The sequence below is a fragment of the Ambystoma mexicanum genome, chromosome 6p (genome assembly GCF_040938575.1).
Source record: "Ambystoma mexicanum isolate Mex_15411 chromosome 6p, UKY_AmexF1_1, whole genome shotgun sequence".
NCBI classification, from domain to species: domain Eukaryota; kingdom Metazoa; phylum Chordata; class Amphibia; order Caudata; family Ambystomatidae; genus Ambystoma; species Ambystoma mexicanum.
In genome coordinates this window covers 1,352,114,226-1,352,129,742 of record NC_090935.1, presented here as the reverse complement: position 1 = coordinate 1,352,129,742, position 15,517 = coordinate 1,352,114,226, and the positions used below count along the sequence as shown (strand labels likewise).

The 15,517-nt window shown below is 51.1% G+C and overlaps 1 protein-coding gene across 7 annotated transcripts in view; it reads right to left on the bottom strand.

Moving 5' to 3' along the window:
* Nucleotides 1–15,517, bottom strand: part of PSIP1 (PC4 and SRSF1 interacting protein 1) — an 828,776-nt gene that overhangs the window by 694,394 nt on the left and 118,865 nt on the right. For all 7 annotated transcript variants that reach the window (XM_069626044.1, XM_069626047.1, XM_069626045.1 and 4 more), the window contains one exon: nucleotides 1,708–1,849. In XM_069626044.1, the coding sequence (XP_069482145.1) occupies nucleotides 1,708–1,849 (142 nt within the window). The remainder of the gene's footprint in view (nucleotides 1–1,707; nucleotides 1,850–15,517) is intronic.

The following is a 15,517-nucleotide window of genomic DNA, read 5'->3' as shown; positions in this document are numbered from 1 at the left end:
GAAAGATAATTCGAAACCTTCAGTTAGGCAGTTCTGTGACCTGACCCAGATTGGCAGAGTTAGACTGATCAGAGTAACATGTATGTCAAGTAGCTAGCACCACAGTGTTTACACCGGATTTAGGCTCCCTCCACCCCATTTAAGTGTGGCTGCGCACACACACACAGCAGTGCCATAGGAGTCGCAAGGTTCGGAAAAAGCTCAAGAGTGGCTCCATCACAAGCATAGGAAATTAGAATGTCAGAAGACAATGTTAACCCAAAGGCTGAATGCATGGAGTTTAATAGTTGTTCAGCGGTTTAACGGGCACGCGAATCTGGGTGCGCATCCTATTGGAAGGAGCCACACAGTCGTCTAGACGCATGCGAACCAGCTGCAAGTGATTCTCTGCTGTGGAGTGTATACCGTAGAGGCTTTCAATCCGGTTCACTTTCTGAAGACAACATACCCACAGTATGGAGGAAAGGGGGGGAGGGAGGACATAGTAGTACCATGACAACGCAGCCTTTATAGCTGTTACAATAAACACTGAAAAAAACAAATTACGGCTTAAAAGCGCGGAGAGGAGCACATGGGACCAATATTCTGATCGTGCAGCTGTCAGGCTTTGGAGCTTCATTACACCACCGTTGATCAATGATCCATGGCAAAGTAAAGGTATATCAGTGGGAACACTTGGCTTATCAAAGCCCGTGTTTGTTTACATAGCCAGAGCTGGAAAGAAAAAAAACCTGAGCGCGCGAGGCGTCCTCGCGTACACCAGGAATGTCAGACTAAACACAACAGTGGGGGTGAGACAGATGAAAAAAAACACAGAATTATAAATACTAAATTACAAAATGTCAACAAATTGAATACAAACATGGAAGATGCCCAGCCGGTTAACAACAAAGGTCCCAATAATCCCATTATTGACTGGAGACGAAAGCGGAAGCAACTCAAAATTTAACATGTGTATTGAAGGATAAAAAGTACTGCTTAACAGAGTAAATTTCAGAGAGGAAACGGGTCGTGTCAAAATTCACTGATTTCACGAGGCGCGGGAATATGCCAAACAGTTCATTTTTATTACCCAGAGAATGCATTCCCTGACAGAATTACAAAAATATATAAACAAGAAAAAACCAAAAACACTAGCACACTGTTCGACCTTTCACACAGGCCTCGAGTTTACTGCAGGGCCCACACAATGCGGAAGCCCAAATGAGCATTACAAATTCAGATAATACTTTCTCGTACCTTCTTCAGAAAAAGCTGCCCATCTATAGCTTCTTATACCGAACCGGAAATCCGCTCTTCGCAAAGAACCCAAAATCTCCCTTACTGGTGTCCATGGCAACCCTGTCCACCAATGCAATATTAATAGGGCTTTAAAAATTCACCCCCGCTAGGAACGCTGCCAAGGACATCGGGCAGCAGTGACACGGAGTAAATGAATCAACGTTGCAGCATCACAATCATCGCGACTGTGCTCCAAACCCTCCCCCCCCCGTCCCCATGTGCCCCTCCCCTTTGCATGCACACATTCTTTGTCCTTCGTAGAGTGGGGAAAACATGCGAAGATTGGATTCAAATGGACGGCAGGCTCGCAGCGACGATGGTTTGCGTAGGCATGCCATCTAAAAAGCCAGCACAAAGCAAAAATTACCCAACCAGGCAATGGTTGTATTTATTTCCGCTTGATTTTTTACGTTGATTTATACTTGCCTTATGCGCGCTGGAGAATTTCACTTTTGGGTTGTTGTCGATTTCCCACAGGCCTTCGTTAAAGCCCTTCCTTTTATTGGGCTTTGCGTATCGCTCTTTGTTCGGCAAATACGGGAAAATATCCTTAGGCCTCAAATAAGCACTGCAACAAAAAAGGAAAACGGTCACATTTCCGAGGAGGTGGTCGACAATAGAAGTAGCTATCCTGGTAGTCCCAGATACCTAGCAATTGCAAAATGCTTAAAGGCTAACTGCAGCCAGGCATTTACTTTTCTCTCATGACCTTTCAGACAAGGCCGGGCGCCGTAAAACCACTACGGCGCTAATGGGAGCAGTAATATACACATTGGATATCATACATCTCAATGCTAGTTTTTTTTATGCTGGACCCCCCCCGTCCATCCCCCCACCATAGAACACGATTTACTTCAGGATTCAGTGAAAAATATGACAGGGCACAACTACGAAGGTGCGAGCACTGGACAGAACCAGGGACTTCCATCATGTTCATTAAAACTAAACATATCGACGCTTGAGCAGAGCCCCCTTGTGCCCCCAGTGGAACATGCGTTAAAAGCACACATCCAACCTTCATTGAAAAAACAACCATGTTTCTACAGGAAAAAAAAAAAAAAACATACTAGAGATTTCTTTACCCGTAGCTCCATCACCCACCTCTCCAGCCCCTACTTCCGATACCCGAGCAACCTTACCTTACCAGAGATAGGGGAATAAATCACATTGAGCCAAAAATTTAAAAACAAACAATTTTTAATAGTCAAATCTTTTGTTTAGAGCATGGCTTATCAAGGGGGTTTTCCATCATTCAAACGAGGATAGACTTGCACTGGGCAAGTGGACCTGAGAAATGCCCCCTACCACCAATTGTCTATCAATTAAATACCACCAGTGTGTTTGGGTATAGTGCAAGCACAACCTCGTCATACTTTTAACACCGGCCCACACCATCTCACTCAACCCGCAGACCACAAGGTAAACAAAACGCACATCAGCCCTGCGGACCCCTTTGCTCTGACTGGTGCACTCAGGCTACCCGTATACAGCTCTCGACAGCCTGATGGTAGCAGATACTTTACCAAAGAAAAGTATTAAGATCGCTCCTCAGGGCATGAAATATGCACTGTGTTCCTATCCTCTCACACTGCCCCAGGTGCACACCTAGAAGACCCATACTGGTAGCCCATCTCGAGTCAAAGATCTAAGGGGGAAATCACTGATGAAAGTAGAATCACAAGCTCATTGACAACAACCGGTCAATTGCAAGATGTATTAAGCCATCATGCCTTGTCCCAATTTACAGATAATGCAGCCTTTACAAATGACATTAGCACCAACTACTTCAAAGACAATTGCACATTAAGAAATGTGAAGACTTGCACAGGTAAGGATCTAGAAGAGATTGTGATGGTTAGCACAAGTATGTCACTTAAAAGACCAGTAAAAGTTAGAAAGATTGCTCAGTAATCAATGTGATACACTCGGATAGATCTGGGAGTGGTGACTTCCGGCTGCACCGGTTATCCCGTCTATTGTGCTAGAAGATGTACCCCCCCAACTAAGGTATGCACTGTTGGGCTTAGTTTCAGTCAGCCTGCTCTAAAATGGCTGACGCACTACAGTGTAAGCCTGCCTGAGGCTTGTACGACGATTTCCCCGCCTCCGACAAGATGCTATTGGACGAAAACAGCGAGACCCATGGGAGCCGGCGGTCGATGCCAACCCATCTTGCAGTTACCCCTGTGCGGCCCCATCAGGCCTCTGGAGGCCAGGAGCCAGCAGACTGCCCCACCCAGTACCCAACACACCACTAAATGCAAACTTTCAATTACCCTAAAAATGCCATATGCGTTGCCCGACTCGCGTGACATATTACCGTCACTCTTCTTGCCAGATGCCCGGCCACACCATACCACCATTGATGCTACAATAAAGGCGAAGGTCACAGTGCCCAAGAGTGCCCCGGTAAACCTTGCTCAATCGATAATCTGAACCAGTGACTAGCATCCAGTCTAGCCATATGCCAGCAGCACCTACAGTCCACCACCCCTTTGCATCCTTTGGAGGAATGCTCACCTTGGATCCAGAACCACAGCCCCTTTCAACGCACTAACCCCAACAACATCCCCTCCTAAACCGTAAACAGACACACCGAAGCTACCCGAGCACCCCGGCACCCAATCTCAAAGTAGCTGGCCCCCGATCCAGCCTAGCATATCGAAACTTATCACTACCTTGCAGCTTGAAAAGTAACACTACCAAGAATGTGCTACCCTTTGCTGATGTCCCACGCACTCAGAAGCATGTCGCCCCAGGCGTTACAGTCCCACCATGTGCCTTGAAGGGGGCACATGGTAGGGCACATGCACCCACCAACGCCCCACACACTCTGAAGTCCACTCCCCAAGGATGCGCTGCTGCCCCAGATATGCTGAAACTTACGGAACAGGCATGTACGGCTACCCCTAGTATCCAGGAGTCTACTGCCTATAAATGTACTGCCATCCTATGCGCACCAAAGTCTTCTGCCTCCAATCATGCTGCCGCCCCATGTATTCCAAAGTTTACTGATTGTACATGCGTAGCTTCTACATGTAATGTGATGCCTTTTGACACCAATTGTGCTGGCGCCCCATGTATTTCTGACTCCAACTGTCCTATGCACCTCGAAGCCTTCAGATGCCAAATGTGATGCAGCCCCTGTTTTCTTATGCCCATTGCTTCCACACTCACTGAGATTAACAAAGTTACTCACTGAGGTGGCGCTGTGGAGCAGCCCAAGATGGCTGCCTAGCCTTTCAGCTCCGTGCGGCCTCGGCATTCATCTGCGGTTCCTGATATTGTGAAGGACTATCGGCTGGCCGAGTTGCTTCTGCCACTGCACTGGACATTTTGTGCGATTTTGGTCTCGATCGGCCCACCTGGGACCTGGCTGGCGGCCCTGTCGGATTTGCGCCTAGCACTCCAACCGGCCCCGGCGGTTGCCTAACATCCGGCCCTCCCACCTGGCCTGCCCGACTCCTGGGTCCCCTCCCCGCTCCCGCTGCCTGCCGCTCTGTGAGGGTCCTGCTGCGCACGCCGCCACACTGTGGATGCCACCTACTGCGTCAGTGATCATCGCGACCCCCCCCAGTGCCGACGACTCGGAGGATCCCATTGTCCCGCTGCCACGTACCAGGTGAGCGGGGGCTAGAGCGGTGGGCATCGAGACCTCTGCCTGCTATCTGCAACACTACGGGCCTGTACTATCATAAGGAAGCGGCCCTCACCATACTGTCTGCCCACTTTTCCACTGACAGTGTCGCCGCCTCTGCCCGCGTCCCCCTAAGAAAGATCCCCCTGGCACCACGCGCAACCTGTACACACAAGGAGGCTGCGATCGCTCGCCATCACAGCCTTGCCGCTCCACTGCTGACTCCCTGCTACCCACGGCGGTCCCCCACCTGCCTCTAACTGCCTACCACCACCAAAGGACACTGCATTTGAGCCTGCCGGCCCTGGCCCATCTCAGCTCTCCATCCTACCCATAAGTGGGCCCTCACTGCAACCGTGCCCACCACAACGACAATGCCTAGCAGAAATAAGGCAGGGGCCCAAGGAGGTACAATGGAAAAATACACTGAAGCGGTCCCTCGAGATGAGCCAGCCAGCACATCATCGCCACAGGACGAGCCAGACTTAACCCTGCACCGTGTGGTCGTGGCCCCTGACCTCACCCTACTAATGGAATCCATGGCTAAAAACTTTGCCTCCTTCCATGAAAAATTAGACGACATCAATGCTAACGTCGCCTCGCTTAAGGCTCAAGTGGACCAGGCAGGATCGAGGATCACCGAGGCGGAAAATAGGATCTCGGTGAACGAAGATAACATCACCGCGCTCCAGGACACTGTGGCCTCCCTAACGTGTGACATGAAAGGAGTCAAGGCGAAGTGTGACGATCTGGAGTCGCGCTCCCGTAGGAACAACTTGCGCATTATCGGGGTCCCCGAAAATGCCCTCAAGGGGCGGATGGAGGACGCAGTGGAGAAACTCCTCAAGGACCTACTGGACGACCCTGCTCTCTCTCCGTATTTCACGGTCTAGCGGGCTCACCGGGCCCTGGCTCCACGGCCCACACCCGGCGACATCCCCAGACCCATTATCGCCAAGATTCTCAACTATCGCGACAGAGATCTCATCCTCCGCCTGTCGCGGGAAAAGGGAGCCCTGCGATTTGAAGCCCATACGGTCAGAATCTTTCCAGACTTCTCGCTGGCGGTGCAGCAGGAAAGGCGCCAGTTCTTAGGTGTCAAAACGCTGCTCAGGGAGCGCAACGTCCCCTACACCATCCTGTTCCCGGCACGACTAAAGATTACCCATGATGGTAAAATGATCTTCTTCACTGTCCCTGACGAAACAGTGAAGTTCATTGAACTACATATACCTCTCCCCGGGCTGCGAACCGACCACACGCCATAGACTACACAGCCTAGGATGTTCTCAAAATGTCCACGGATCCATGACTTTTGATGTTTTGATGGCAACCCCACCATGTCCACTCAATAACTGCGGCCTCTTGCCATGTGTATGCGGGCCACAGGCTAGCTCCTACACTGCTTCGTTGCCTTCTCCCTCACCTGGCCCTTGGTGCTATCCCTGTGCCCTGCTCTCTCTTGTGAGGTCATCTTGCCAGAGCGTCTTCTCTGGTCTCGGAGGCTGTCTATGATACCTGTTTTACCGCAACAATACACTCGGGACAGCATCTGCTGCCCCACATCAAGCCACAAATGCCGGCCGCACGGCACCAGCACCCCCCGTTGCAGTTGCAATGTTTGCTTTCACTTTTATTTTGTTCTTCCTATTGACTGGCCCCTGTTGGGCTAGCATGTGGCCCTATCCACGTTGGATCTGGTCCTCCGACCTTTGGTTTCTGGTCGGAGCAGGCCCAAGGGGCTTCGGGTGTGTTTTGGGGTGGGAGATCTGCACTGCATGTTGGGGTTGGGCAGTGAGGGTGGGGGGGGTGGCGTAATTGGGGTTGTGTTAACAGTTAAAAACATGGCTGAGAGACGCATGACCTTAACTCAAAACTACTGTGCACACGGCAGGTGCATGAGGGACAACGCTTACGAATACTACTACTGGGATGTTCCATAATATATTGCTATGGCTCTAAACATTGTCACATGGAATGTTCATTGCCTAAGCAATTTCACTAAGGCCCGCAGGATAACTGCCTATGCCCAGCGACATGGCGCCAAAATCCTCTTTCTCCAAGAGACCCACGCTCTCGGGCGCCTAGCATCATGTCTCGCCCCCACGTGGGGCAACAACAGATTCTACACAAAGTACTCCACCCAATCCAGGGGGGGTCCTAATCCTAATCCATAAATCAGTCCAGTTTTCCCTGCGCTCCAGCCATATCGACTCTGAGGGTAGATACGTGATCCTCCATTGCTCACTCGCTAATATGGAATGCCTCCTAGTGAACACATATGCCCCGAACTTTGATGCCCCTGAGTTCTTTGATGCCATCACCACCACGCTTCTGAAATACATTGGGATTCCCATCATCTGGGGCGGGGACATGATTTTGAACCTAGACAAAGACCTGGATAGGTCCGGGACGGCCCGCAGAGCCCAGTCACGCGCAGCCCACAGGTTACACGCCCATATTGACACACTGGATCTCAGAGATGCATGGAGAGCTCTCAACCCACAAGTTAGAGAGTACACTTTTTACTCATCGGTACACGATCGCCTCTCCAGGATCGACCTGTTCCTCATATCGAGCTGCATGATGGGCAGGGTCATGGAGACCAAGATACTACCCCGCACACTATCGGACCATTCACCGGTAACACTTCAGATAACACTGGGACACGACCAGCCCCCCCGCTCCTCTTGGAGATTTAAGTCGGAGGCCCTGCTAGACAGTCTTTAAAGCAGATATCTTAGCTGACATCAACACCTTCTTCGAGTGCAACAACAGGCATGACACCTCTGATGGGAGTGCACTGGGAGGCATTCATCAGGGGGATGTGCATATCTAGAGAGGCTGGGGTCCTCAAGGCCAGAAAAAATAGCTTGCAACAGTCAGAAGCAAAATTAAAAGAGCTTGAGAGGGCATATGCCTCTTCCCCTTCCCCGGCTGCACTGGCACAGATTAGAGCGGAATTAGAAACATTCGAGTCCCACGCCCTGAGAGAGGTTCGGTACCTCGCCCGCCCTGTGGTGGCCAGGAAGTATGGTGAGGGGGATAGGCCGGGTGGAACACTGTCCAGACTGGTCCGTACTGAGGGGGGCAGGAATCGCATCGACTGCGTCAAGGACACACGAGGCACCATGTGCTGGTCCGACCAGGAAATCCTCGGGACATTCACCACATTTTACACAACCCTATATGGCCCACAGCAAGAACACAGCCTGCAAGACACCGACGCCCTATTAGATCAGATCCCCATGACCCTCCTCTCCCGCGCGACCAGCGACCTCCTTGAGGGGCCCCTATCACCCTCGATGAAATAACCACTGTCATCTCGAACTGCCCCAGAGGCAAAGCACCAGGCCCCGACGGCCTCACCTCGGAGTTTTATCGGGAGCATGTAGCCATTCTGGCACCCAGACTCCTGGAGGTGTGGAACGAATCCCTAGAGTCAAACATCCTACCCGCATCCATGCGTGAGGCGCTTATAACTATTACCCAAGCCAGGCAAACCATTGGACGAATGTGGGTCTTATAGGCCCCTTTCTCTGATCAACACTGACACTAAAATATTTGCCAAGATCATTGCCAATAGGTTCCTCCCCATTATGCCCCACCTAGTCCACCCCTACCAGAGTGGCTTTGTGCCCGGCAGATCCACCGCCCTAAATATCCGTCGCCTGTTCAATGTTCTGGCTAGAATTGACCCCAACGCACAGGCCGTGGCGGTCACCCTCAATGCCCAGAAGGCATTTGATATGGTGTTCTGGCAATACATTTGGGCGGTGCTCCACAAAATGGGAATTGGCCCACGCATGAGGTCGTACATCAAATTCCTCTACACAAGCCCCGCAGCCAGAGTCCTTGTCAACGCCAGGGCCTCAACCCCCTTTGGTCTCCACAGAGGTACCCGCCAGGGCTGCCCGTTTTCTCCGATACTCTTTGCGCTCGCCATAGAGCCCATGGCTGATAACGTAAGGGACAAACATACGCGCAAAGGTATACGTCTCTGTGATATTCCAGAGATCATTTCTCTATACGCCGACGACGTGCTCCTATATATTAGAGACCCGGCTGCCCACCTAGATCCGATATTGAGAGACATAACCAAAATTGGCACTTTCTCGGGCTTCACCATAAATTATTCCAAATCCAAAATCTTTGCGCTCACCCCATCCACTACACAACCGTCCTACAAATTCCCCCTTCGATGGTCACCGGAAGGCATCAGGTACCTTGGAGTGCAGGTGTCCCTCACTAAAGATTCACTGTTGGCTGACAACTATCCGGCTGTGGCGCAGCTTGCTGAGGCTCAAATGTTGAAATGGCGCAGCCTCCCACTCTCTTTGTCGGGTAGCCTATCTCTAATCAAAATGATTATGGTCCCTAAATTCCTCTACGTCTTTACAAATGTGCCGAACTGGCCCGGAAAGCGATATTTCAGGAACCTACACGCTGCGTGTGCCCAATTTCTGTGGCACTCGGGCCCGGTTCGTAAGAAATGGCAACACATGACTCTTCCCCTATGGTAACGGGGGTTTCACCACCCCCGAGTTTGCTAAATATTGGACAGCTGCGCAGGCCCAACACGCCACATACTGGTACACGTTCTCCGACCCCCCCCCCGCATGTGAAGCTCGAGAAACTAGCGAGCGAGAGTGTTAACACCCTCTCCCTCATCCTCCATCACACATCACACCGACGCCCCGGCAGACCCTGTAGCGGCCACTGTTAGGGCCTGTAAATATATCTTGCAGATACAACCTGACCACCACCCGTGCTACAAATGGCTGCCCATCTGGCAGTTCCCGGGCCTCAGCCCTACACTTAAGCTTTTTATGGAACACTGGCATGATCTAGGCTATCGGGCCCTGACCGACTTTTACCCTGACGGGAAGTTTATCACTCCGCAGACGTGGCGCCCCGGACACCTAGGTACTGCACTGGAACTGCTACAATACTACAGGCTGAGGGCGGCGTTCCGCGCCTGGTGGCCCTTATACCCAGATGAGCCTCCAGACTCACCTGAGAACCAGTATATATCCAACTCGGCTGGTGCTAGGGGAATAGTGTCCGCGCTGTACAAACTGTTGATGGCCGACCCCACAGACGTGCCAATCAAGGCGCGAGATACGTGGAGTGAGGAGCTGGGCCTCCCCATCAAGGACACAATGTGGGGGAAAATGTGCACACACACTCGGACCACCTCTCTGAATGCCAGGCATAGGTGTATGCAATACAAGCTCCTTAACAGACTATATTACACACCTCAAAGACTGGGCAGGCTTGCACACACCCAGGCCCGCACCTGCCCTAAGTGCGGTTCTCCTGCTGCAGATCATACTCATATGTTCTGGTCCTGTGACGCGTTGGGCCCATACTGGAAGGCCATAATTGAAGCTCTCTCGGACATCACAGCGTCCCGTATCCCTGCAGAACCCCTAGCTGTACTGTTCGGCCTGTGGGATAGCCCGGAGTTGAGGAAAAGGTCTAGGTTTCTCAATGTTGCCACCATAATAGCCAAAAAATGCATATTACAATGTTGTAAGCGCCGATCCCCCCCCCCTCGTTTGAGATGTGGATGAGGGCCCTCACCTGGACTCAAATCGTGCGAGGAGGACTACATCAATAACCTCCCGCTGGCCTCCCGCCCCAGGAATGTGTGGACAGAATTTTGTACATATTTAAATAACAAAGACGACCCAGAACTATTGTCCTCCCCTCCTCCTGGTGATGTAATCTAATCCACTGCTGTGCCGCTTGGAGCTGGGCAATGGCCCCACCGGTATCTACCCAACATTCCCATGTATTGCACTATGTATATATCTGTCACTCTTGCTATGCTGTACAGTGTGTTGATTGTCTGTTCTCTCACCATGCCAATAAAGAAAAGTAAAAAAAAAAAAAAAACAAAGTTACTCACTGTAGGGACTACCTTCCTCCTAGTCCACAGTCCCCTTTCCTCCAAACTTGTGGGACATTCCGTCCTTTGGGACGGGACCGGAGCAATTTTGTCAAAAAGCATCAAAAATTAAATCTTTGTCCTTTTAATTTTACGCAGGGTACCGCAGGTGGCCGTATCCCCACCCTCCTGCGCACCGTCCCACACTTCGCCCTTCAGTCCTTTTCTATCGCCAGGTCTGAGCAATAGAGGATACTTATTAGAGGGGACGGGGTAAGGTAGTCACTATGGCGAGTAACTTTGTTATACGCCTACGTCCCGTCCCCTTTCCTCCATACTTGTGGGAGATTCCCAAGCACACACCATAGGTATTACGGGTGGATGGAAAAAAAACCTTACAGGAATAAGTTCTTAAGAACAGCCTGGCCAAATTGGGCATCAGCCCTGGAGCTCAGTTAAAGGCGATGGGGAGGCCCACGAAGACGCCTTGGCGGTGGACTCCCAAGGGACATACTTTTGCCCTTTTCTAGTCGCTTTGCCATAGACTAGATGCGCATGGATGCTCTTCAGTGGATGAAGGCCTTGACGCTTTAGGCTTCTGAAAAGCATGAGCCAATCCAGCGGAGATAGTTGCTTTGGAAGCTGGTTTCCCCTTCAGGTCTCCAAACGCGAGTAAGTTGTGAGGAGCTTCCGAGTTTACTCGTTCTATCAAGGTAAATCTTCAGGACTCGCCCGATGTCCAAGTTGTGTAAAACTCTTAGCATCAAATGCCAGATTAGCAAAGAAAACAGGAAAGGAGACCAATTGGTTCAAATGAAAATTGGCAATCACCTTAGGCAGGAAGGAAGGATGAGAGTATCCCTGTGGAAAGTGAGGAACGGATGGTCCACTGAAAGAACTTGGAGCTCACTTACTCGCCGATGTTACTGCGATCAGAACGCAACCTTCCAAGTAAGTTACTTAAGATCGATAGTGGCCATGGGTTCAAATGGCTTATGGCATAACGCCCCGGCAAGAAGAGATGAAGAGACCCGCAAAATGCCTTGATAACTCGATTAGTCAATGAAAAGGAACAATTGTCTGTGGACATGTAGGCCACAATTGCAGATAAGTAAGTTCTGCATAACAGAACATGGATGCCAGAAACCACAGCCATTTGCTCCTCTACTGAGCCTTTGTAGAATGCTTCCTGGCCGCTTGGATAATGCGCACATTGTCCTTGGACAGATCGAACTATGTTAATGATCTTAACTCAGGAACCAGGCCACCAAGCTGAACGATTGTGGGGAGGGGTGCACATCTGGTGAATGCTCTGGTGAAGCAGGTCGGAATCCAGCAATCTCATCGGGGGAAGTACTGACAGATGCTATAGTTCCGCAAACAAGAATCTGGCTGGCCACTAAGGAACCTTGAACAGGAGAGTGCAGTTCGATGTGCTCCTGAGCTTACAGAGCGACCAATTGTAAGAGGCAATGAAGGAAAAGCATAGCTTTCATGTTGTCCCACAAGATCTCGAGGGCGTCCCCCAGGGAGGACGCTCCGAGCCCGTCCCTGGACGCCTAAAGAGGCAGTTTCTTGTTTGAAGAAGTTGCAAAGCGGTCCACTTCTGGAGTGTCCCATTGATGGAAAATGTTGCAGAGGACATTGCAGTTCATCTCCCACTCGTAACTGGTGCTGACTGGCGACTGAGGGAAATCTGCGGTCACATTGATGTGACCCGGGATGTGTACAGCCCGAAGCCAAACATTGTGCTGGATGGCCAAGTCCAAATTTGTATGGCAAGATCCACAAGGAGAGGAGACTTGTGCCGCCCTGCTTGTTGATGTAAAACATCACCACCCAATTGTTTGTGCAAACACGAACTACACTGATGCTGTAAGGGAGGTATTCAAAATGGCCGCTGTGGTCCGCGGGGGTTGGCCTGCCATTTTGACAACACCTGGGGCGAACTGCGTCACAGGAGCAAGTGAGGCAAGTGTCTCCTCGGGAGTCCGGGGCCTTGCGTGCCATCTTAGCCTTGAAACCAAGGACCCTCGGCAGAGCCAGTACCGGCAGATCTAGGGCGTTTGCTCGACAGGTTAGTGACTGCCTCAGAATTAGCCTCTAGTGGAGGATCCCTGGCAGAGCCAGTACTGGAAGGCCTGTGGTGCGTGACCGCCTACTTTTGCCCTCTAACACAACTGGTATCACCACCGGCGTGGGAAGGCTGAGGGATATACCTTACAGCCAAGACCCTGGATGAAGGACCCTCAATTTTGATGGTGTCAGATTTAGCCCAGAGAAGGGGAACCTCAGGTTTAACCCCGGTCCATATAGCCACCTCGAGAGGGGCTATAAGCCAGGACTCGGTATAGTTAGCTCCAGATGCGGAAGCCTCAAGGAGAACCCTGGTTTCCAGAGCCACAGCAGAACTGGGCTCAACCTTAGCCCCAAACGGGGACCCTCTGAAGATCTGGTTTTGGCAGACCCGCTGTGGGTCCTTCGGACGAGTCTCTGGTGCGCCTCGCCAAGCTGAATCCAAAAGGGAGTACTCTAAACTGAAATTGTTCCCCTCCCAGGGAGAACTACAGATACGATGCAGCCTCCATATCAGGATGTGCATATAAGCGCCCTGAAGGTCCACAACACTGAGCCAGTCACCCGTAGAGAAGACTTTATTTGGCAAGGCGTGATCATCTTGAATTTCTCTTTGGGAAGAGAAAGATTGAACTGAGAAAGCGAGGCTAGTGTGCAGGCCAGCCTTGTTGGGTTTGGGCACTGAACAGACGAGTAGAACCCTTCTCTTGCTCCAAACAGAAATGAACACATAAATCTCTTTTGGAGCGACTGTCAACAGTGTTTGTATTTTTTGGATATTCCGTATTAAGCTCTGTGCAGCCCTTAGAGCAACAAATCACGAATGAAGGCAGCAACAACCAATTAAAATCGCATTAAACAACTTATCACACAATACTCGCTGCAGTTTGTCATTTAAGGCTGCACAATTGGTTCCACCGCCCTGAGGTCTAGAAGTTTCAGTACCTCGGCTCTGAGGGAGGGTGTCCCAATCTGTTGGAAGGGAGGGTTAAAGGGTGGGGTAGGTGGGAGAGGCAAGCGAAAGCCCACCCGAGCAATGGACAAAACCAACCGATCTTCAGTTATGGTCTGCCACGCCACATTATGAGACAAAATGTGTCCTCCCCACCGGAGTCTCGTGCGACTGAATATTTTGCAGATATTTCGGCAGGGAGACTACCTGCCCCTGGAGAACAGGCTGATGGGTGAGAGAAAAAATAAATAAATTTAAAAAAATCACTTTGGCCCGCACGACGATCCTGAAACCCCCTGAACCCAGAGAAGGATCAAGTCTGGGATCCCGACCTCTGTGTAGAAAGGGCCCTAGCTGGAGCTTTCGCCAAGACCGATAAAGATTTGGCTGTCTGGGTACTCGCTTTGGTCTTTGTGAGCTCCTCGTCGGTAAAAGAATGAGACAATTCCTTGCCGTCAAAAGGAAGGTCCAGTACTTTGTCTTGCACTTCCTTTGAAAACAATCGCGTGGAGCCACGCCTTGTGAGAGGAGTCAACCCCTACCATAAGGCCTTGAGTTGAAGTATCTACGTGGTGTGCCGCAGCTTCCAGTAGATCCTGCACCAGAACTCTGGCATCCGACAGACTGTCTTTAAAGTCATCTAGCCTATCTGCAGGAATGCACTCCTGGAAAAAAATCGGCTATGGAAATTGCAGCCACAACCGTTGAGAACGGGAGAGGACAAGCCGATAAGCCCATCTTCTTAGCAGTGCGACGCTTGTATCGTGCATCAATTCTCTTGTTGAGGTGTAGTCCAGTGTGAGGTTTACCCCAGATTTTGCGCGCCTCAGCCAAGACGCCCTTCTGGAGGAACGCTCTTGAGGTGACAGGGTAAAGGCTCCCAAAAGCACCCCCCTCCTGAGGAGTGGGGGCATCGGGTACTGGAACGTCAAGGAGGGCCATCATAACCAGGACCCGGTCATGGAATGCTCTCACTGAGCGGGGCTGCTCATTGCTGTCCTGATCCGCTTAAGGCTCATCCAACGAGACAGGAACAGAAGACTGGTCCACCACGCTTACCGCCTCAGGTTTTAAAGTGTTGTCCCGGTCCGCCAGTGTCTTCTCTATAGGGGACAACTGGGGCAGAGGAGGAAGAGAAGAGGAGGTCCAGAAGGAAGCGGTGGAGGCAGCGGCACCACCAGAACCTGCATCGGAAAAGTCTGGGCCAAAGGTGGGACAGGAGTCTTAGGGTACATTTCCCTGAAAAGACGCTTCAAATACGTCTTCATATAGTCAAGTGCATGAGCATCTAAAACTTCCCAAAAAAATCTCATCCTGAGCCGAAGGCTTTGGCATTGGTACAGGCAGAGGCCGCTCTACAGGGGGATGCCCCCATGAACGCAAAGAGGATGGTTGCCATAAAGGCCCACCACTGGCCGGATCCACGTAAATTAGTGGAGCAGGAGGAGTCAGAAACACTGTATGAAGCAGCGGTGTCCGAGCGTGCCAGTCAAAAGAGACGGAACAGATTTCTGTTGTCCACATGGCATGGAAAAGGCTGCTCAGCCCCAAAAGAAATGCTCCCAGCACCAGATGGCATGAACGTCTGTGTAAGAGTTATCCAAAATGCCCGCAGTGGACCATGAAGGTTGGGACGCCATTTTGTTGACACCTGAGGAGAACTGCGTCATATGTGAAG